The sequence below is a fragment of the Rhagoletis zephyria genome, unplaced genomic scaffold (assembly GCF_001687245.7).
Source record: "Rhagoletis zephyria isolate East Lansing unplaced genomic scaffold, Rhagoletis_zephyria_1.1 Rzeph_scaffold_03936, whole genome shotgun sequence".
Taxonomy (NCBI): domain Eukaryota; kingdom Metazoa; phylum Arthropoda; class Insecta; order Diptera; family Tephritidae; genus Rhagoletis; species Rhagoletis zephyria.
Genome location: NW_016161019.1, coordinates 10,361 through 35,349, shown reverse-complemented (window position 1 = coordinate 35,349; position 24,989 = coordinate 10,361). Strand labels below are relative to the sequence as shown.

Here is a 24,989-nt window from a genome sequence, read left to right as displayed (position 1 = left end):
AGGCTAACACATGCGCACACTAGCGTGCATATGAATGACCAGCAGCTAGTCAGCTAAACAAAAGCAAACGCGCTGGCTGTGCAGCTGAAAGAGACTATTAGCCAGGTTGAGTTGGTTAGTGTAGCCAGGCAGTCAGTCAGTCGGGCATTGTTGAATAAAAATTTTATATGAACCACTTATTGACAACATGTTTGTTGGGAATTTTACAGAAAATGGATATGAAGAGTAGAGGAAATAGGGGCGGCGTAAACAAAAATTAACAAATAAAAATCATAACTGAATCTATTTTTTTATTTCAAAAGGGGAGTGTGTGCTGGAGATAATGAATTTTTATATCCGGTTGGGGACATTTTGTAGTTATATATGTACATAAATACATATGCATAATTGTGTTTTTGTACAATAACACCATTTTTTTGTTTGTATTACTATTTGCTGACAATAAACATTTATGCTTTAATACANTGTGCTGGAGATAATGAATTTTTATATCCGGTTGGGGACATTTTGTAGTTATATATGTACATAAATACATATGCATAATTGTGTTTTTGTACAATAACACCATTTTTTTGTTTGTATTACTATTTGCTGACAATAAACATTTATGCTTTAATACAGAAATTGCTTAAAGTTTTATTATTACGATATACTAGCAAAAAAAAAAAACTACAATATTTTTATGTAAAATAGTCATGCTAGTAGAAATATGAGTGTTTCGAAAAAGAAACATTGGTGTGTGAGGACAAAAATATACATACATATAGTAGGTAACGCAAATATGGTTGACTAATATATGTAAATAAGGAAAATGTTGCAAGCTACGATCGATGACAAAAATTTTGAGGTCATTTCGAAAGGGCGATGAGTTAATATACTTTCGTTTTTTTATTTTTTTATTTTATAAAAGGTGTGTATATTTTAAGGGGTTTAGCATAAATATTTTTAGTAGTGTATAGAGTAAAACATGAAATTTAACTGTTCAAAAGACACAAAAGAGAGGTAGGAAGACGTGAGTGCGAAGAGCTTGAACTACTGACAGGAGGAAATGCGACCTGAAAATTTTAGCAAAAAATATGGCAGCAAATAAATGGCTGGTTAATGCAGAGGCGAAGAGGGAAATCTGGTAACATATTTTTATTCAAAATACTAGTCATGATATGTAGGGAACACTTCCCAACGCTTTTGAATGGCGACAGAGCTGGCGCGCTTGATGAAGGAGACCCTAGTTTAACGCATAGGAATGATTCTCACGTCTCTCAACTCAACCAAGACGGCATAAAAACCACAAGGCGCCTAGACCCGACAATATACCGCTTGAGCTTATCTCAGCTAGCGTCAAAGAATTGCATAGTCTGCAAGAAAGTAAATCGTCTCCTTCCGCCCATTATCGTGAGAAAAGCTTTCTTAACAATACATATAGATAAGGTCCTATGGACGATAGTGTCTGGAAGACTGAGGACTTTTGTGAGCCAAATATCAGAGCGTCAAATACTGGACGAGTCCCTATATAAAAAAAATCGACACTTGCACCTTTTCGTCGATTAAGCCACTTTAGATAGTATAAAGAGAAGCTGCCCATCTGAATCACGGCAGCACCATATATAGGGTCAATCTATGTCAAATCGATCAATGGTCGGAGAGGAATATTTGTGATTTGTATGAAGTTTGGTCGGAATTTTTCATTTTAATTCAATAAAAAAATTATAGAATTTTGAATTAAAAAAAAAACTAAAAATCAAGAATATACACATTTTAGGCTATTTTTTTTACAAAACCGCAAGTTTTTTTTAAATATAAATTTTTGAACTTTGAAAATAACTTCTTGTGGAAACTCAAATATTTAATGTTAAACAACATTTATTTATTTATTTTAAATAAACGTTTTATTAGGCCAAAAAATAAAAAAAATAAAAAAATGTTTTCCAAAGTCAAAAGTTCATACCATTAAGAACACACCTTGAAAATTTCATGATCTTTTGAGATCAGTTAGAAGTATTGTATAAGACATTTAGAAAAAAATGTATAAAAGTTTTTTGCTTTTACAATTTTTTAAATCTCAAAATTAGGAATTTTTTTTTAATTTTCTTATTTTTTTATTATATATTTCTTTATGTTGCCCAAATATAACCTCTAAAACGAAACCAGAACCTTTTCTGTAACTATAATAGTTTTTGAGATACACACTCAAAAAATAAAATTGCAAAATACTGGAAATTGTGAAATATTCAATTTTCGAATATTTTTTTTCTTCCTTGGCAGAACTTTGTTATATGATAAAAGAAAATTTCTGACCAAAATTCATCCAAATCAAAAATAGATTTGCTTGCCCTCAAAAAAAAAACAGTTATGTAAATATATATAACTGCAATGCAAATGTAAACAAATTACATGTGTGTATGATTTTCCAAAGATACTACACGGATTTTGAAATCGAAACACATGTAATTCAGTAATGCTCGTTACTTGTCTCCGTTGGAATACTTTTTTTCATCCGCATTGATATTAGCAGCCAAAGTTACTTTTTCAAAATTTCTGACCCTTTGAACCCATTGGCGCGTACAGAAAGGCCTTATTTTAATCTTTTGTGGTCAATTATTATTTGCTTAGTCCTAAGACAATTTAATATCCCTTATTACAATTCTATCAAATGGCCTTCATTTTCTTCAATACAAAATCGAGCCAACCTAATGTGAATAAGTATGTTTACGTATAATTGAAATTCGTTACTGTGACAGCTGTGCAGTATACGTAAATGTGAAAATCTCGCCATTTACAGATATATTTTTAAAAATAAATCAGACAAAACTTTTACTAGGTATTTCATAAATAGACTAAGAGAGCGTATAAGAGAGAGTAAATACGAAAGCGTGATCTCATAAAAAAAAACAACGAAAAGAACTGGAAATATGCCAATTTTATGGCACTTTTTTGTGTTTTGTATTTTCTTCGTACATACGAGTATGTAGTATGGAGTGTAGACTTCTGAGATAAAAGCAAAAATATAAAACAAAGCATTACAAAGTAAAACCAGAAATAAATTTGGAGAAATAAAAAAATATAATAAATTACTACGAAATTAAATAAAAGAAAATAAGATTAAATAAAATGAAATAGCACAAAACAAAATTCGATGCAATAAAAAAAATTAAACAAGACTGATTCTATTCATGCAGGGTGAATGCGTTCGAAATTCGAAATCAAGTTTAATACGACTTTTCATGTTTTTTAGGACAAATAAAGATACACGTATTTCTTTGTTTTGCAAAAAAAAAACCTCGCTGGGTTACGAGTTTCGGAAAATTTTAAGGCAAAGTGTGGTTTTAGAGAAAAACGGCTGACAGTTTTTTTTCTGAATCTTTCTAGTTTTTTTTTTTTTTAAATCAATATTTTCCAATTTAATTTGATTGTAGAAGTGTTTTGGTGCTCTATATTTGCATACTTGAAAATTTGAAAAGCTTTGAAAATTAACAAAATGGCGGCCGTTTTTGGAAAAATCAAAGAACTTAATTTTCTCAAAAACAACATTTTTAATTTTCTTGAACATTTGTTTGTGGTTACTAGATAAAAGAGAACATTTTCCAATAGGTTTGATGGCCGCTAAGACGCCTTGAAAATCGTAAGAATTTTTTTTCTGAAAATAAAAATACTCAGTATTTTGGGTAATGTAGCGCCATATATAATGCATAATATGTATATATTATATGCATTCTGAGTTTTGATCTCAGAAGTATTTTTCATGATCTTCCTTTGCGATTTAAAAAAATTTAAAAACTTTGAAAACTAAAAAAATTCCATACATTTTTCGAACAAAAAAGAAACTCCATTTTATCAAAATCATAATTTTTCTTATTTTTAAATTTTATTTAAAGTAAACACGTGTTTGGACTCCTATTCGCTTTAGCGTAACGTTACGATTCTTATTATTTTTACTAAGTAACCACAAAAAAAAAAATAAATTATGGTTTTGCGAGAATCCAGCATTTCTGGCATTTTGTTAAATTTCAAAGTTTTTAAATTTTGGACCTTGGACCTTATCAGCCTTAGGACTGGCAAGTCCACCAAAGACCAGGTATTCACCATACCCAAAATCTTGGAAAAAACTCCGCGAGAATAGGATCGACACAAACCACACATTTGTCGATTTCAAAGCCGCTTTGGACAGCGAGAACAGTAGTTGCCTTTATGCCGCAATGTCTGAATTTGGTATCACCGAGAAACTAATATGACTGTGTGAAATGAAGTTGAGCAATAGCGCCGACTCCGTCAGAATTGGGAAGGACCCCTCCGAGCCGCTTGATACCAAACAAGGTTTTAGACAGGGCGACACCCTTTCATGTGATTTCTTTAATCTGATGTTGGAGTAGAGCCGGAGAAAAGAATCGCTCAGAAATAATTTTTTACAAGAGAGTACAATCGCTGGCGTATGGTAAACATAACCTTCACGTCTTTTCTGCCTTCTCGAATTTAGACAGAGAAGCAAAACTTGTGGTTCTGGAACGTTCTGAAAATATACAATGAGGATCGCGATGCTGGTAACACAGAAAGGCCTCCTCTGCGTTGGAAAGACTAGGTTAAGAAGGAATTGGCATTTGCAATTGGCGCCAGCTGACACAGAAAACAACGACTGGCGTGCTGTTTTGGACTCGGCCAGAATCACTTAGGCAATTATTTATTTATTTATGTTCCACTTTAAAGAAGTATTTAAGTATATATCGCATTTTTCTTCTGAGTTAAGTCGTTTTTCTATCAAACGAGCGACATGTACTTAGTTATAATCATGAGCCGATAATCACTTTTGGGATTTTTTAAAAATAACATCTATTTAAATTTTTTTCATATATACTATGTGTGTACTTACAGCATCTTCTCATCGTTCGTCACCGGCTGCGTCTTATAACGATCGCGGTACATGTCTCGTCTGATGGCGCTCGGCTTGAGCAAACGCGGAGTCATACCCGCCTGCAGAGGTGATTCCCAACTAGAGCTCGCATCCGCCGGTGTAGCAGGTGAAACACCATTGCTGTTTAGGAACTTTTCCATATTTTTAATACGCTCGGCGACCGAAATGTTGCCACCAGTTGTAATTGGCGATGATACAAAGTCCACCGGCGCAGCTTGTGAAGTGGCAATAGCGTTCAACGCCGCTGCCAAGTCCACCACAGGTGGTTCCTGTCGTTCCAAAGAACGTGTGCGACGTTTCAGTAAGCTTGGCGGCGATTCGCTTGCATTTTCAACACCGCTCGCTTGCTGTTCCAGCTCTTCACCGCCCAATGAACGTCGTTTTGATGGTGAGTCAGTCTTGAGTATTGGACGTACTGTCGGTGGTGGTGGCTCGCTATAATGACGGCCATCTTCACTCAACGAACCGCCCAAATCGAATTCCTCGCGGCTACTCTTTCGCGATGTCTTCAAAATGGGACGTATTTCATATTCGTCCGAATCACCGGAGGACTTCTTCTTCAATATTGGCTTAGGTGGACGCATAGCATCATCGCTGGATGCGCTTTCGAGCTTGAGTATTGGGCGGATTTCATATTCCTCATTGCTGGGCGTATAGCCGCTCTCTTCGTGTTCACCGCCGGCGGCCAATTGGTTATCGGCTGTTTCACGATACAGCTCAGCGGCCGCCATTTGTACAGCTTGTGAGATCGAGACGTGTTTGGGGGCATGGCTACCCCCATCGGAAGGTGTCGAGGTAGAATCTTTCTTCTTCAATATGCCATGCGGATGTGGTTCAGTGGCCGAGGGACAGCCATCGCTTTTGCTACTCTCATAGCTGCTCTGCTTAAGTATGCCATGTTGTTGTTGTTGCTGCTGCTGCTGCTGCTGAATGCCCGCAGTCTCCTCCAGCGAATTGCGGCGCGCCGACTTAATAAGTATGCTGCGCTCGTCCGGCGAATGAGAGCGTGAATAGTAGCGCGACTCATCAAGGCTGGAACGCTTCTTCAGTATGCCTGTGCGTTTCTGCTTTGTGGCCGGTGTGTCGACAACATTCGCCGAGAATGTGACAGGCGAAGCATTGCTCGATGCAGAGCTGGACTCACCCGCAATGTGGTCTTTCTTCTTCAATATCGAGACAATGTGATTATGCGACGTTGTGGAAGGCGACGTCGAATGCATGCCGGTGGTACTCGTTGGCGCCAACATATAGCTCGGATCGTCTGTGCTTCTGCGACGCAGTATTGGCGAGAGCTTTGGCGGTTCGTGACCTGCATCCCGTTCCATGCTGCGCGCCTTCAACATGCGCTGGCGCAATATGCCACTAGCCGTTGAGGTGTTGGACATTGACTTCGACACATGATCGCTAGTCTCCGGATCGTAGTAGATGCGTTCCTCCTGAACGAATGTGGCATGTTTAGCTGGTACTGTATCGACTCCTTTTTCATCGGCTGCCACCTCCAATTCGGTGAACGATGGTGCGGGTGGTGGCGTTGGTGAGACTTTTATGCAACTCCCCATGCCGTACCGCGCAGGCGTAGCTAATTCTACGACGCACTCATTGTGATCTGCCGACTTGCCGACTTCGCACTCGTAATCGGCGTTCAGCACAGCTTTCTCGGCCAATTCCGTTGCAATACCCGTGGCCATCGTGGCCATTTCGACATTGGCCTGCTCAGCAATCTTCTTTATTTCGGCCAAGTCACTCTTCGTGCGCTCATTCATCTTGCGGTTAACATCGTTCGAACGCAATTTACGCAACTCTCCGAGGTGTAGTGTATCGCTGCGGCGGGCCAGCCGCATGCTGTTCGGCTTTTCTTTCTTTTCTGTCTCACGCGAATTGAGGTCATATTTTGAACTTGCCGTTTCAGAACGCGCACGATTGCTTACGCTCGGATTGACTAGATCCCAACCGCGACGCGCCATTTCCATGTGATAAGCGAGTTCAGTTTGTGATGACTTGCCGGAGGCGGAAGGAGATGTGGCAGCACTCTTGTCAGTAGCATTTTCCAATTCATTCTGATGTGGCAATAACATCTCGCGCAAAATCAAGTCATCTGCTGGTACAAGTTGGCGAACCAAGCCGAGTTCACGACGTCGACGCCGACGTGCCGCCAAGGAGTCATCTGAAAGGTAAAGGAGAAGGTATTAGATGTGGAAAGTGATGGGAAACAAGGTGCCGAAGTTGGTCGGATGGCATTGCTGCAGCTGATTAATAATTACAAGAAGCAATTAATTTGAAAGACTATTTTATTTTATTTTTTTATTTTGATGTGAAACATCTTTGCCTTCAGGTGGCTAAACATGGTAAATGTAATGGTTACTGTAATGATAAGGTAGTAGTAAAGGTAAGCGTAATGCTTGTGGTAATTGTAACAGTATTGGTAATGTTAAATGCACGGGTACTGGCAATTGTTACGGTAATGTTGTTGAAAATTGTAACGCCATTGGTAATGGTAATCCTAATGGTAATTGTAGTGGTACTGATAATGGTTGTGGTAATTGTAATAATATTCGTCGTGGTGATTGTGGTAGTACTGGTGATTGTTATAGTGTTGTTGGTGGAAATTGTAACGGCATTGGTACTGGTCAGCGTAATGGTAATTTTAGTGGTACTGGGAATGGTTGTGATAATTGTAAAAGTATTGATAAAGGTAATTGTTATGGTAATGTTGGTAGTAATTGTAACGACGTTGGTAATGGTTAACGTAATGGTATTGGAATGATACTGGTAATGATTCTGGTAATTGTAACCGTATTGGTAATTGTAATTGTACTGCTACTGGTAATTGTTATGGTAATATTGGTGTTATTCTCACGGCATTGGTGATGATAAATGTAATGGTAATGGTAGTGATTCTGACAGCTTTTAAAGGCAGTATGCCTCACATCAAATAAAATTTTACTTTTTTATGAAAACGATTTTATATTTATTTTTCACAATCACTTAGGCGACAGCAATTCTAACCGATAGCATTTACGTATGTATGCATATAAACACTGTTCCGTGTTAAATGATAAGTGTTGGTGGGTTTGGGTTAACGTAGTTATACTTAAGAAAAAGCAGCAGAAAGAACCGCAATTCAAATCACTGGACAGACTGCTTCATCCAGTATAGAACACACAAAAACAAAAAAAAAACAGCATTCAGTATGTATGCAAAAACTCACATGCAAACGTATCGTATAGCACAACATACTTAACACAAGTGACACTGGTTAGTACGCAGAAGCGATTGCAGGATTGACACAGGATAAAGGAACGCAAATGCAAATGTTTCAAATATTTCTCGGCGCAATGTATTTGCAACATTGTACCACGTATTTTTGTGTGCCGTTTTTCGCACGCGCAAAAAGAATGAATAGTTAATGGAGAATTTTCCGCAGCGTTGAGGTAAATTGTGATGCGTACTGAAGCGTATTGACACAAATTCTGTGATTACCACAAAGCTACATTGTACGAGTAAATGTTGCACGCGTAACAGAAATATGTACGTATGTACATACACACATACGCAGATGAACATTACGTAATTACGTATGTATGTAAGGCTGTTTATATATGGGGTTTGAATGAATTTATTCATAGGAAAATTGTCGAGCTTTTTATGGTAATTTGGCGAGTCATATTTTGCCGGTGACAGGAAGAGTTGGGGGTGGTGGTGGTGGTGGTGGTGGAGGAGAAGGGCATCAAATGGCATTGGCCTAATGTGGAATGTGCGAGTTGTATGTAGATACATACATATGCAAGTATGTAAAAATATGTGCACTCATTGAACCACGACCACCCAGACCAATGCAACAGCGGCTGACTGTGCTGAGCCCGAGAATTTTTTTAATAACCACCGGTAGCCATAAGCCAAAAGCTAACGTAATTATTTTACACGCACGCAAGCTATTATGGCGCTGATTATTTTCTAATGTATTTGTGATACTCAATTAATGTTTTCGCGTAAACAATACGACCTCATAGAAAGTTTTTCGTACAGCCAATTTGATGAGTTCATAGTAGCTAGAACGACATTTAGCGGCCGCTGATTGCAAAGGCTTTGAAAAAAATTTGAAAGGTCATCTGCTTCTATGGAATGAGAATGAAGTGCCATTTCATAAGCTTTTAAGTTTGGTTCTGGATTTTTGTCAATAACTTTGTGCTTTTTAAATGAAGTAAAAAGTACTAGCTGGTCTCTCGTTGAACTTGGTTGGGAATACTGAGTAAGAAGAAAGTATATTCATAGAGTTTTGCTGACCTCGAAGGTGAGAGAACCTAAAGGCGCTCATTACATTACACTTACCAAAGCTTTTTCTACTACGCAGGGATTCTATCGCAAATACCAATTTTGGAAGCTGAGTTGTTCACTTATGAGAATCATTAACGGATTAAAAAAATACCACGATTAGGTAAGTATAGGAGGTAATGAGAAGGGGGGTAAGAAATTTGCTTACTTTTGTTGACAAGAGGGAGGCAGGGTTTAAAAATTACTAAAACTTTGCTTACGTAGTACCTAAATTGCCCCAAATAAGTGCGTACATTAAAGTGTATCACTCTAGATCCAAAAAAATTTTACTATTTTTCCATCCCAAATATAAATTTGTTATATTTTAAGACTTCCGCCAAAATATTTCGAAAGTTATAAAGATTTATTTGACCGATTTGAAAAGACTTCCAACAATTTTTTTTTAATACATTAGTTTTTAAAAATATTTTTTCATAGAAGTAGCCACGGATAGAAGACTTTGAGCTTAAAAGGTCAGCACAAAAATTTTATGAATGGAATCAATATAATGAGATTTTTGCAGGTATTTTCAAATCGGTCTAGCATAGGTAAATCATAACATATTTCTTAAGTATTTTAACGAAATTCTTAATATATAATATATTTTGTAATTCCGATGGAAAAACCGAAACTTTTTTTGGTGGTGCACCCTAATGCGCATACATCTTATTTCTTTATTTACCTATAATAGAGACTTCATTTGACCAAATAAATTTTGGAAGTCATTAAAACTATAAAAAAAACAATTTTTAAATATCGATGGTCCTCTGCAATAACGGCACAACTCAAAATTCCATGTTTTTGAGTTATGTAGCGGATTAGGTTTATAAATAGCCATATTTTTCTGTGGAAAATCGACATAGGCTTAGTTGTTACCAATCCGGCAGAAGCGAAGTAGCCAACCCTTACTACTGAACAGTGGTACATGTCTCACATTTATCGTGAATATTGACATAAGTCAAAAACTCTCGATAGGTTAGTCATGCTTTTATGTAAAATAACGACACTGTTTGTTTTGCGCCGTTGTTCAGCAATACAAATGGAATTTTTTTGGTTTAACTACTTACGAGTTGTTGCTTATTTCATATTTTTATACTTCAACACTTACTAAAAAAAAGTTATAATTTGAAAGCATACAAATTTCCCATACAGAATGACTGCAAATAATCCGGAATAATTACGTTTCAAGACATATTATTGCTAAATTACGAAACACAAAATCTTTAATTGGCTCTACTGAAATACAAGAAATTTTGAGTTGTGTCGTTATTGCAGAGGACCATCGATACGATTAGCTCCTAATCGTGAAGGCCCAAGACACCTTCAGTTTCCATAATAAAATCAAGTTTGTTTTTCTTCATAAAAATGAAAACATGTTGGGGAAAATAACCTGGTCTGAAAAAACAGAATACAGATTCGTAATCACTTAAGTCCACGTGTTTCGGCGTTTTATTTGTGTTATTTCACAACTGAGATTTTTCCTACATTGTAATGGAATTGAGATGGAAGGAAATGAGAAATGGTTTAGATGTTATATAAAAAGTAGGAGTAGAAATGTTTAATCCAAGTTTTAAAACGTCAACATCGGACGGTCGGTTGTATTCAATACTATCTTTTCGCCGAAAGTAGTCTGAGAATAAAAATATTTTGCAAGAGAAATTTAAAAGTGCCTTTAGTTTATTCATGATCGAAATGATCGGAACTAAACCAAATTAGTATGGGACCACCATTCCCGATAAATAAAAAGAATTATCCAAAACACTGTTTTATGCTTTTTTTGTTTGTTGATGCTCCCGACTGGGTAGGGATTTCTGTCTTCCCTTCTGAAATTTAACAAAGATACATATTACGTATCAGTATCAACTTCTAAAAACGTTGATGAAAAATGTAACTATTTTTGAAAACGAAATAGTCATGATTTCACCAGAATTGAAAAATTTGTCCGAAGGATTATAAAAATGATGTATTGTGAAACGATTTTCTGTCATCTCTTGTCAAATTTGGTTTAGAGACAAACCGGTTTCGGCGTTGTGCCATCTTCAGTATCGTGACATAATACATACTTCATATTAGAGCTCTAGATACCCGGGTATCGAGCAATTCGAGTAGCTCGATACTCGCTCGAAACTCGTTCATTGCTCAACTGCTCAAATGTTTGTTAAAAATTTTCGAGTTTTTGAACAATTTCATAAACAAAAGAAAATTTGTAAATTGTATTTGTCAGCAGCTGCTTTCTAATTCATGTTAAAGAAATTATATTATTAAATACCAATGTAACAATCTTTGCATTATATATCAATAATTTGAAAAATTTAAAAAGTTGCTACCAAAAATGTCAATATAATAAAAAAAAAACATTGCTCAAATTACTCGAAAAAACTCGAATTGCTCGAGCTCATGCTCGAAAATTTTCGAGTAATGAGCATTGAACAAGTATGCGAGTACTCGCTGCTCATATACCCGGGCTGTTTGAAAATGTGCGAGCAAAATCGAGAGCTCTACTTCATATTCCTACCCTGTCGGAAACTCGGAAACACCAACAGACAAAACGAAAAGACAAAAAAAATCAATTTTTTACATCTTGTATGGGTTCTCGAATAAACTCCAGAATAAAAAAATGATTCTCAATTATCTAGTGGCGACAACAAAGTTACGCTACATGCAGCTTTTAGACCAAATTTTCAATTGAAAATCTGTAAAAAAAAATATTCAACTAACTTTAGAGTCGACTTTATTTCGACTATGAATATGCCTCGTTGTTTTTATTTGAGGACGTAGGAGTATTTTTTGTATTAAGAAGTAGAAGAATGTGCATCAAGCATTCGAAAGAAATCTTGTGCTCGGATCGTTTTTGAGAAATGCAATTTCCAACGAATCCTATTTAAAACTCGAGTTTTTGTTTTTTGGTTTTCAGTATACGACTAAAGGTGGATTCGTCGTTCTAGTTCAAAACTTTTCTTCCATTTGGTTATTGTTATGCTTCTCTCTCTGGGAAAGCACCTGAGAAAAGTTCCGAACGCTTTTCAGTTGTTAACTCAACTTCAACTATAGTTCAGAAGCTACGCAGTATTGAGTGGAGTGTCGAATAAGTATAAAATTTTTATCAACGCTGTGTCAATACATACTTAAGAATAGTTTATTTTTCCTTAATTTTGCGGTTAGCAGCAGATATTTCAGATTGATTACTATAAGAAAAGATGCGAATGATAAAGTTCCATTTCATCTAAGTAAGTTTTTTTAAATACAAATCGTTTGCACGATACTCGATAACTCACCACTATCGACGGTGGCCTCATCATTGAGTGAGCGATTCAAATTCGATTTACGTTTCGATGATTTATCGCGATCCTCCATGGGGCTGCCAGGCTGCAAAGGATGTGTAAAAGAAAATAATTTTCAATAAATTTTACACAAAAACAATTTCATTAATATATGTATTACTCACAGTTGCACTCATCACCGGACTCAATTCTAGCTTGCTGGGTGAATTTTCACAACTATCGGGTTTCAAATCATTGGCCGACTTCGTTTTGCCAGATTTCATGGTGGATGTGCGTGGACGTGTCACAGTTTTTCCGGCCTTTAATATCAAATGCGAATCAGTATCCTCGGCGGTAGACAGGCGACCAGCTGTGCGGGTAAATTTGGCAGTACACTCAGTTGATGGGGATGGTGTGGCGGTAGAACGTGGTTTCTTCAGTTTCGAAACAGCAGCTTTCTTTGGACTGCCAATGGCATTGATGTCACCATTGTAGTGCAATTCGCTGAGGTTTTGCTTGACCGATACCGAAACGGAGGGTACAAGCTTCTTGGTGGTAGTCGACGTTGGGTAGTCAGTGGATGATGATGATGTAGATGTCGTTGTTTGCAAACTTTCAATTGTTGTAGGTGATGCTGTTGCTTCCAGCTTGCCAATTGTCGTAGGTGAAGCGTCCTGATTTAGTTTCGTATCCGATTCGGAACCGGCCGTTGGGCCACGTGGATGATCAGAGGATGAACTGGTAGAGAGACGTGGCGATTGATGTTTCGGCGATATAGCTATACGTGGTGAGCTGGGAGAGCCATAGCATGGGGAGCGTGGTCTCTGAGCTATCTCGTCTTCATACTTTTTTTTATCTGCTTGTAAGAGAAAGAGAGAGAGAGAAAAGGAATGGAAGAGGATGGCGAAATGGTGTGTTAGTAGTGTCAAGTTAGTCTCCAACATGATTAAGTTTACTTCATACAAGGGAAGAGATAGTGTACAATAGGATAAGGAAAATATAACTACATACATACATATGTAGGAGGCAAAAGAGTTGAGTTAAGGCGAAATAATTTAGGTTCGGTTGTGAAACATTTGGGGTCTTAATATTAATTTAAAATTTTAGTCGATTTTGGGGTTAGCAACACGCATACACTGGGGTTACACGTAAGCCAGTTAAGTTATTAGCTCTGGTTAATACGGCTCCAACAACAATATCATTGAATTCGGGTTAAATTATACGTAGCCAATTGGTTATTTAATATACTGTAGATCAGCTTTTTTGGGCCTCAACTACACTAACCTCAAGAATTAAACCAGGAGTATTTTACTGCAATGTGTTATAATTTACAAAGCAACGGAAAATATTCTTAAAAGCCCTGCCATATAAATTCTGCCTTAAAATAATGTTTTTGATTGATTTTTTTTAGAAAAATGATTAAGCAATGGCAGTTGGAGCGTTAGTTATGGAGAACATGCCTTTGAGAATTTTTCAAGCACTTACATTTCTCATCATGAATGGGTCTTATCGACCCTTTAATGAAAGTCTTTCAGTACGACTCAAAATCGGCTGTTAGAGGATTCCAACTCAACGCCAAAACAAACATCTTGGCTCCTTCATTCTTAGCTGAGAGGATCTATTTGGTCCTTTTTTTGTAAGTAGTCTAAATAAACTTTATTATCATTTTAACCCTTCCAATTTTGTAAATGTATTGATCTTTTTGAATTCTCAATGAAGAACTTTCAGTAAATCTTCTGATCTGAACGAGCCTTTTTGACTGGTCTATAAACTAATTTATAAAAAAAAAAAAAAACAAAGAAATGTTTCTGAAAATTATTTTAATTTTACAAGTTATAGAATATTTAAGATCTAAATTTCTAACTGAATGGTAGTTCTCATACCAAATGACAGGGTTTAAGAATAGAAAACTGTAAGAAACCTTAATATTTTCAGAAATTTTAGTAGGCAAAGGGTTTATCGCAAAAAAGGTCGACAGAATTGTGGAAGATACATTTTTTTAGAGATTAACCTGTCAGAGCACAAAGTTAGGATAAATATGAGCAAAAACTTTGTTTCAATAAAAATAGTTCTTCATCAAAATTGCACACAGTGTTAGCAGATGCCCTTTAATTGAAGTATAATATTTTTAATTTTTTTCCGCCAAATAAGTTAATCACTTTTGTTAAAACTTGTAAATACATTGGTTAGGCGCCTAAAAGTGCGCTACATTTCACATAAATCATAGGTTAGCGTTAGCAGCAGCTAAATGATTAATACATAAGCCATCGATGAATGCGTCCAATGGATGAATGACTGCTGAGATGAGTGTTTACGTAATGCATTATTCATATTTAAAGCATATTTACAGGCGACATGAGTCAGATGAGTGAGCATGATGAACGTTAATAATGCAATTTCGTCACTACACCTAAAATTATGCTACCATATAATGTACAAATGTATATGTACGGATAAACCGCCTCTTAGCGTCCAATCACTACAGCTACTCGGTGAGTGTGGGAGAGAGAGAGGGACGAACACTCAAACTGGGGGCACTCACCCAAGGCAGCTGCTCTCAAGCGCGACGCTTTCGTTGGCCGCACATAATGCGGTGGCGAGCATGGCGATAACGGTGAGCGTGCCAGCGAGAATGGTGATGGTGGCGCGCCTAAAAGTGGACTTTGCCGTCGTTGTGGCAATTGTGTGATATATCCTGTGGATTCCTGTCTGCTGCGCGTTTGTGGCGTTGCATTGTGTTGGTGACTTAGCTGATGTGCCGTTGTTGCTGTTGCCATAGTCGACGGTATAGGTATGATTTGTAGCAGTGATAATGGCTTCTTTTTCACACAAACAGCCGCGTGTGTGTTAGCGCCACCGCCAGCAAGCATAGCGGCTTTTTGCTTAAGCAGAAATGTTTCAGTTGGCATGGCATAACTGTTGTTACTGTTATTATGGCTATTGTTGTTGTTATTAGTGCTGTTGTTAACATTGCTGGCGGGACTGCTGCTGCTACGATTGTGGCTTTTATTATTGTTGGGTTGGTGCAGCCGGTGCTGTTGTAGTTGTTGGCTACTATGTTGATTTAATGGCGTTGGCGATTTATTTGAAATTATGGCATTTGCAGTTGCTATTATTGTTGTTGCATGTTTTTTGGTGATAGGTCGTGTGATAGTATTAGAGGGGGTTTTATGAGTATGAGCTTCGTATTTGCGTTGGTGCAAGGCGTTTGCAGCTGTGTAAGTTTGTAAGGTCGTGAAGTGGCAGAGCATGGTGTTTCAGTAGAGAAATCCGAGTAGTGGCAGAGCAGAACAAAGAATATGTGGATGTATATAGAATAGTTATAGAGTTGCAATAAAAGTTTTTACTATAATATTTACAAAACATTGTAGGAATCAAAAAAGCTGTGTCTCCCTAAGAGAAGATCATTGTAGGTGATATTCATATATTTAATGGACTATTTCTTCTGCTAAAAAACTTGTAAGCTTTATATTTTTCGAGCCCTAACCGTGAAAATAACGCAGCCGACATGTTTTTCGAAAAATGTCTTCACCGAAAAAAAAATTTGTTTACGTCACATATTCTCGTGGTTAGGGCTCGATTTCTTGAAATGAAAATTACGAAACAAAATATCGTTATTTAAAATGAACAAAATTCTGAATTTCAAACTTTAAATATTCCACAGTTGCTCCAAAACACTTCACTTTCACATTGCAATTCTGGCTAAGATCGTTGACAGTCTTTTGTAAGACCATTGAAAGACAGTAGGCAAGCTATTTAGTACGAAAGTTGGTGTTTATTCTGGCAGGAAAGTCTTACAAAAAAAGCTCCCCTGCCAACTTTCACGGTGAAAAGCTCTTTTGACAGAAAGCACTTTTTGTATATTTATCATTTTACCACGGTACTTGAATAGTCGCAATGGCCCAGTGAGAACTGCACTGGCGAGCCATTTGAGCGATAAGAGCTTTGAGTCCTCGAGTAGTGCATTTATTTTTTATTATTTTTTAAAATTAAATTTTCTTTTAATTTTTGGATTTCTTTGCTTTAAAAAGTATAATACATATGCATATATATTTCTTAAATTTCGTGCGGGAGAAAAATATCTAAGAGAGAATTAGGAGAAGCAGGGCAAAGACTCTTCTCACGAATCAAAGCGATAGGTATGTAATCTGTACACTCTCACAATACGGTTGCATCCGGAAAAAAGGCTAAAATCTCTGTCCGGCCACTTTTCGAGAACTTAAACAACAGATATATCCTCCTACTACGATTCAACGGGTTCGGTGGTTTAAAATCAGATAGGGACAGCAGGTGGTGTTATCAAGAGATAACAATAGGTTTCTACCTAAGATGCAAAAAAATTTTCAAAATGTTTGCATACAAATTTACCTAATTTCTGGTCTGGGAAAACTGACACTTTCTTCTAAGCGTCGTTTTTATAGTGGAGAGTTGTCTCCCTTGGCAATAAATTTTTTTACAAGCTTTTTAAGTCTGTAGTTCTACTGGAATGAATCAAAAAAAAATTCCCCAGCATAAGTTTAATGATTTTTGGTGAGCTCTACTGACATTAGGGTGATATGTTAGTGATAAGAAATGGGATCTAGTGGGGAAGTACTAGAACGAGTTACTTGAGGTCAATGAATTTTGGAACAATAAAAAAATTGCCTCCTCGAAAAATGCCAAAAGGCGACCCTTATGATAAAATAAATATAAATAACTTCAAGTGGGTATGCTTGCTTACTTATAGTGGATATGCTTGCTTACTTATATAATTTTAGTAGAGCTTTGAAATATAGCTGAATGGCATGTTATTAATAAATAGTGACTAGTCTAATATAGTGCAAAGGAATTTAGAAGACAAATAACAAAGAAAGTTCTTAGTAAATATTTCACACTTAAAATAATAGAAGAGAATTGGAATTTCGCTAGATAGAAACAATATAACTAGCTAACTACAGTAAAACCCGCAAATCACTCAAAAAAGCTAGCTTTCGGAGGTACCTCGGTTGGGTACTTGAATGGAAAAAGAAATGGGTAAAATAATAGTTAATTGGCATACAGAAAATTTTTATATCCTCCATTTTGAACCGAACTGCGAAGCTCCATTGAGTCTGTACTTCATGCACTTCAGGATTGTGATTTCGTGTTCGATTTAAAGTGGTAAAGTTTCTAGCAGTGACTTGCGGAAGTGTTTATAAAAATATACGAGTATATAAGGAAAGCTTTCAGAACAATCTACTACGTTTATTAACGAAAAAACTGATTAGAACGATTTATTCTATTTTTCCACTTTTAATCAGAAATCAATCAATTTGAAATTGCGCAAAATTAGTTAGAATGCAAGCACATTTCCCAGCTAAAGCATCAGAAGTGAGTTACAAGTGTATCTACAAATTACGACAAAGTACCATTAAGGGTACTTGAGTCTGGCCCATAGAAGGTGGATGCATAAAATTGTATGTACATTAGGCTGCATCACTCTCCATAGAAAAAAACCATCGCTACTGTTTTTCCATCAGAATTATAAAATTTATTATATTTCAATACTTCCGCCAAAATATTTTTGAAAAATGCTAAGATTTTTGCGAGCTAGGGCGATTTGAAAAACCCCCAAAAACTGACTTTTTTGAAAAAAAAATTAATTTTTAAAAATATATATATTTTTTATTTAGCACAGATGATAAAAAAACTGTAAGCTTGAAAGGTCTGCACAAAAATATTTAAAAATTTTATCAACGAAAAAAAAATAATGCGATTTTTGAAGGAATTGCCAATTAGTCTATCAAATATTTTTCCGAAATATTTTATCGAAAGTCTTATGGCCCTATTCATACGAATATTCGATTTACAAAGCAGTAAAAGTCCTCTTTACTTTTTATGAATTTGGGTGTTAAATTACAAAAGTTTTATAATTCCGGTGGAAGACCGCCATTTTTTTCGGTGCTGCATCCTAATGTAAATAGGTTTGTATGTAGATATGTAATGCTTAAGCCAACAAGTAACCACTGCTGTCTTGGCAGCAATCCAATTGTCAGCCAGTAACAGTTGTAGCCAATTGTTTTGTTTGTATGTAAATTGTATGCATCATTAAAAAGAAACTAGTAGAAGAAAGCTTTAATGGCAAAATAATTTAAAGTGGAAAGCATTTAAATAAAAATAAACAATAAATGACAACAGTAAATCACAAAAGTAAATAAGTTACAAAAAAAAAAAAAAAAAAAACAACTAAGCCAACTGCGCGACACCTTTGTGTCCCAAGGCAGTGTAAGCGTGAATGAAAGAAATCAACACAAAAAAAATTAACAATAAACAATAAAAACAAATTTCTCCAGCTGCAGTTGGTCGGTGGGTAACACAACTACACTGAAAATAGGGAATGAAATTGGAGAGCCGTTATAATTCGTTGTTCAAATTACCCAAAATTGTTGGTTGACTTAACACTTTTAAGCGGTCAATTGGCAGCTGCAGATAGACATATGTATGCACTCATACGAGTATGGATGTGTGTGTATGTATTTATGCTTATGTAAGCCGCTGATACACACCTTCCCCTCAAAGTGAGGATCACCGCAATTTTATACATACAAGCATAACTCATATTCAAGTAACCGGTATGAGAATAGCTTCTGGCCACTAATCTAGACGCAAGTAGAACGAAGTCAATGTTATTTCACAAGAAAAAAAATTACAAATAAAGAAACAAAAAATTGGTGTGTTTAGATACTACATAGTATGTATGTATGTAGGTACATTAGACTGCATCACCAAAAAAAAAGTTGCGGTTTTTCCGCCGGAAATACAAAACTTATTATATTTGAAGACATCCACTAAAATATTTCCGAAAAATATTAAGATTCACGTCAGCTGGACCGATTTGAAAATACCGCCAAAAATGGAGTTTTTTATGAATAATAGTAATATAAAATTTGAAAAAAATTCCCTCAGATGACAAACCAGTTTAAGCTTGAAAAATCTGCATAAAAATACTAAACTTTTTTTATGAAATCGTAATAAGATTTTGGATGCTGTTTTTTTAACTTGTTTCAAAGATTGCTTTAAGAAAAACTTGAATAACTGGACCAATACTATTCCGATTTAGACTTATGAGGTATCAGTGGAAAGGTACTTTCTTTGCAAAAAAAAAAAACCACTTCACGTCTCAATTTTTTTTTTCAAATACCAACACATCTTAATTCAACTTGTACTGACGCTCGTTCATCCAAGCTTTCTCGTTCATACTTTGAATGAGTTTATTTGCAAAGAAGAAAAAATGGTGGGAAGACACCTTTCCAATGATACCTCATAAGTCTAAATCGGAATAGTTTTGGTCCAGATATTCAAGGTTTTCTTAAACCAATCTTTGAAAAAAAATAAAAAACAGCAACAAAAATATCATTATTACGACTCCGTTGAAAACTTTATTTTAATATTTTTATGAAGATTTTTTAAGCGTTGACTTGTCATTTGAGAGGATTTTCTTTTCAAAAAAATGCTTTAAGAAACTATTTTTATTCATAAAAAACTCCATTTTTGGAGGTCTCTTCAAATCGCTCTAGCTTACATAAATCTTAATATATTTCCGAAATATTTTGGTGCGAGTCTTAAAATATAATAGATTTTATAATTCCAATCTAAACACAGTACCGATATTTTTTTTTGTATGGGCAGTGATGCAGTCTAATGTACATGAATATTCTTCTTACACTTGCACACTTGAGTTTCGACCATCTATTTTTGATTCGAATTGTTGTAGTACGTTTTGTTTGCGTTATTTATGGCAAATAAAATATTTCTGTTTATTGCGACGCCCAGCTCATTGGGAGCTTGGTGTCAATTCAATTGTAAGCTGAGGCTTCAATTTACATACTAATATATGCATAAATACCTACAGGGTGCGTCCGGTATTTGAGGACATTTATGTACATATACGTTTTTCTTTGAATTTACTTTTTCACACCCATAAATGGAAGGAAATAACCTAACCGCCTAAGAGCAACCCTGAAAATCAGGGAGCCAAGTAGTTTGCGAACAATTAACGCGGTCATCCTGGACAGAGTCTGCTATTATCACACAAGGGAAGTTGGCTTTAACCGCAAATTCGAAATCCATTTTCCCCGACAGAAATGACTGAGAACTTAATATTGTTCTAGGCAATGAAGAAATTCAAATCTTCACAGGCGGTTCTAAAATCGATACATAGCGTTATCAAAACTGTACAGGCAAGCTCCTATCTCCTATCACTGCTTTGCGGTCGATATCTACTAACTCGATATGCGCTCAGGAATGCGGAATATTCCTACAATAACTTTGTGTAAGAAGGCGATTTTTGATAAGATATGGAGAAGGGGTTCTAACATTAATGTTTTCACGAATTGTGGATGGCTACCAAGAGCAGGCGGGATAATCTGCACCCCGGTTACTGCTTGATGAACGAAGAATAAGGAGTTTGCTGAGGTTCACAAACCCGAACCTTCGACCTCTCACCGAAATACATATGGCCGCCCCTCATGGCAATAAAAGCTGTATAAATGAAGAAGAGATATTTAGAATTTATCCAACGCTTCCTATGCAAGTTCCCTGCACTCTGGGGGAAGTATTTCTTCGAAAACTTAAATAGCCTAGAGTAAACTCGGCTGATGGGTCAACTAGAATTCGGCAGAAAAACTGGATGGTTGGAAAACCCTCTCCTCGACATCAAAAACAGCCTGCGTGGCCTCCGAGTGAACTTTTTAATCAGAGCAGCCCATCCAGTCTTACCTAAAAAACTCTACTTAAAATTATTAAAATGAACGCTTTTGTAAGACTAAAAGTTTTGCTTACACCATTTATAATAAGGCTAGAACTTTTATGATGAGCCCGTTGTGATGTCCTAATAAACCAAATGAAAGTCTGCTGGCGGTTCTCCAGTGGTGGCTTTGGCACTCCCTGAATTTTTACGGGTGAAAAAAAAAACATGAGGTATACTATTTTAACCAAAAAAACCCCAAAAAAATCACTAGACTGTTAGGAAGGTGGAAAGTTGGTGACAGACGAGGTTAAAGTGGCGATTAAAACAGGACTATTTACGCTATTATAATCACCAGGAAGTCCTATGTTTAAAACTAGTCGAAAATTCGGGTGGAAACCTCCTGCCAGATCCACAAAACCGTTCTCATTGTGTAAAGTGCTCCAATACTTTTGAATATACTTTGCTGTTAAAAAGTGTGGGAAAAATACTTCAAAGAAATACATTCATTTAGATAGTAATTTTTTTATTCGCAGAATTGAACGCTTTATAGCAACTTTTTTTTTTTGTTTGATTTGTCAGGGGATTTTCACCCGAATTTCCGCCTGACTTCAAACATATGGCTTCGTAGGGATTCACTTTAATATAACTAATAAAATATATTCTGATTATTAAAGTGCAAAAAGTCCTTTTATAATCGCTTATTTAGCCTCGTCTGCTAGCAACTTTGCTTCTATTTACCACTACTATGGTTTAACGAAAACCATATAAATCATACTTTATACATAGCTTAGAAAAATTTAACAAAATTTTCATTCAAATTTTTAACTTTTTAATCTGATTTTTTAGAATTTTTTTGAGTATGCAGTTTTATAGTCCACTAAATTTTAGTACAAAATGCAAATTTTAAGCGGCTGTAAAATTGCGTTGATTTTTATTATTATTATTTTTTTTGCTGACGGCGTTTGCGGGTTTTTTCATATAACAAGTGCAATTTATAAAAACTAGCGCTAATTTTTTTTTCTTAATTTTCTTTGCAAACGGTCTTGCGAATTTTCTTCCAATGAAATTCATGCTTGTATGGGAAAAATGCAAAAAGTCGTCAGCAAAAAAATATATATATAAAAAAATCAACGCCATTTAGCAGCCGCTTAAAGCTTGCACTTTATTATGCTACAAAACTACTATGGGCTACAAATTGCATACTGAAAAAAACAAAATCTAAAAGCCTAGATTAAAAAATGAAAATTTGTAAAATTTTTCTAAGCTCTGTATAAAGTTTGAAAATTTGAGTTATATTTACCATATTTTTATGAAAAAATAACAAAAAAAATTTTAATTTAAAAACCTTGCAAATATTTAACAAATATCACCATGTCCTCATGTTCGCTGCCCACTGACATACAAAGCTTTGCTTAAATATATGCTTTTTAATATTGCAATTTTTTGCTGTAGATATTTTTTTCTTTTTAAGTATTTAAATAACAACTGTGATATGTGTAATTTCCCTAACAAGTTTAACCTAGAAATATAATTACGAAAGTATGTGAGCATTGTTGCATTTGATTTTGGTTCATTGTACCATCGACAAAAAAAAACAACAGAAAAATAACCTTAGATATCAGCTTACAAAGTATGCGAATTCAAGTTTGATTTCAATTGGGTTTGACAGCTGTCAGTTGTAATGAAAATGCAAAACTAAAGCGCCACTAGAGAATCAATTCCATTAACAAACATAAATAAGATTGACATTCAGAAATGAAATTTTAAAAGTAAAGGTATGTATGCCGCTGTATCCATAACACGACATAACAAAAAAATAAAAATAACAAACAAAAAAATATTAAAGACTGTGTTAAAAAAGCGATCATTTAAAACACAACGTACTTAAAAATTTACAGGTCTAAAATAAAGTCAACAACAAAATGCAATTAACTCAAACTTTTAAACAACNATGAAAATGCAAAACTAAAGCGCCACTAGAGAATCAATTCCATTAACAAAGATAACTAAGATTGACATTCAGAAATTAAATTTTAAAAGTAAAGGTATGTATGCCGCTGTATCCATAACACTACATAACAACAAAAAAAAAACAACAAACAAAAAATATTAAAGACTGTGTTAAAAAAACGATAATTTAAAACACAACGTACTTAAAAATTTACAGGTCTAAAATAAAGTCAACAACAAAATGCAATTAACTCAAACTTTTAAGCAAATCATGCCAAGACTCAGAAAAACGTATATGCACTAAAAATTATGAAAAATTTAACACGATGCAAAAACAAAAAATCTGTGAGATAATAAGATAGAAATGTATGTACATATGCAGCAGCAAAAAAATTTAAACAGAAAATTAGAAAGAAAAAAAAACACAAACACAATGCACACTCTAAACAAGACAGCAATCAAAGAAATGGATGAAAAAAAAATATCAGCAAACAGTCGACCACTTTCAACTCACCTGAATTGGCCACCTGGGTGCCAATATTGGCAGTGCCGGCTTCCTCATTCACTTCGCCATGCATTTCGGTCCCAGCGGGATGTGCCTCGCCCTCGTCCAGCGCGGCGCTGCCATTTGCTGGCGGACGGAGCTCAGTAGCCGGCATCGCTGAATTGGTCATTATTTGTAGTGGTGATAATTTTATATGTGTAATGTGATCGGCCGACGAGGCAGAGCCTCCTACATCCTCGATTGTAATACCGGCTATTGATTGAACTATGGTGGTGGTGGGTGGTGGTGGCGCAACTGGGCTACTTAGATTGTTGTCGTTTGCGATTGTTGCCGAGCGACGCGCGGGCACTGGCGATGATGGTGACGATGAACTCTCACTGTGTCGTGTGTTGCGGCGTACTGGATGCGGTGAACCGTTGACACTATTGCCGGTGCGACCACGTGATGGTGTACGGCTGGGGCGATTTATAAATCTGGAAAGAAAATAAAAGTAAAACACGATTTAATTAGTTGGTGATTTTTATTGCCACAATAAAGTGGAGCACATATTAATTAGGTGAAAACTAATTAGAGATAGTATAGCGGATTGGTAGGCAGCTAGCTGATAGACTGACTGCTAACAGCTGAGGCTGGTCTAAGCAGCGAACTGGGATTTAAAGCACAAAACACTTGCTGACACTGCAAAACACTTACAAATTTTTTTGCTTGCCATTTTTTAAAGAAAATTTTGAAGCCACCAAAAGTTAGAACTATTTATCTGTCACAAAAATAGTTAATAACAAATACGTGTAGTTTAAATAACTGTGCACAACTGTTGCTTTTCCGCTCAACTAAACGATACCAAACACGCTAAGCTACTGCCAGGCACCTTCGAATCTCCAACAAACCACATTCACCAGCGAGCTACGAGCTGTACCAGCTCTACCAGAGCGCGCGCTCCATTAGTGTCCATAGTGACTCAAATACTATATAAACTAAAACATGATTTGTATCTATAAGATACTCGTACAGAGAGCCAACCAAAACCGATACACGCACAAACAAAAACAACAAATATGCAAGCGGCCACAGGCCAAACAATCGACTAAAAGCAGCAGGTCTAACAGCTTATTTAAGTCTGGTTAATTTTGTTTTGTGTTGTTGTTGTTGTTGTTGCCGACTGACTGACTGTTACGCGCTATATCCGTATATCTCTGGTATGGCATGCGTACATACCTTTCTTCTTGTTACCCATTGTTTTTGTCATTTCGTTAGCTATTGTTATTCATACAAAGGAGTATAAATACATATGGACATAGCCAATATAATTTTCGGCAAGCAGAATTTTAGTTCACAAAATTGCAAAGAACAACT

At 35.9% G+C, this 24,989-nt stretch overlaps 1 protein-coding gene across 1 annotated transcript in view; it reads right to left on the bottom strand.

The window, feature by feature from the left end:
- Nucleotides 1-24,989, bottom strand: part of LOC108369972 (uncharacterized) — a gene marked incomplete at both ends in the record, with an annotated part of 48,954 nt that overhangs the window by 16,560 nt on the left and 7,405 nt on the right. Inside the window, 5 exons of the mRNA XM_017625202.1 lie at nt 4,862-7,067; nt 12,490-12,580; nt 12,660-13,330; nt 15,017-15,688; nt 23,646-24,109. Of these exons, the coding sequence (XP_017480691.1) occupies nt 4,862-7,067; nt 12,490-12,580; nt 12,660-13,330; nt 15,017-15,688; nt 23,646-24,109 (4,104 nt within the window). The remainder of the gene's footprint in view (nt 1-4,861; nt 7,068-12,489; nt 12,581-12,659; nt 13,331-15,016; nt 15,689-23,645; nt 24,110-24,989) is intronic.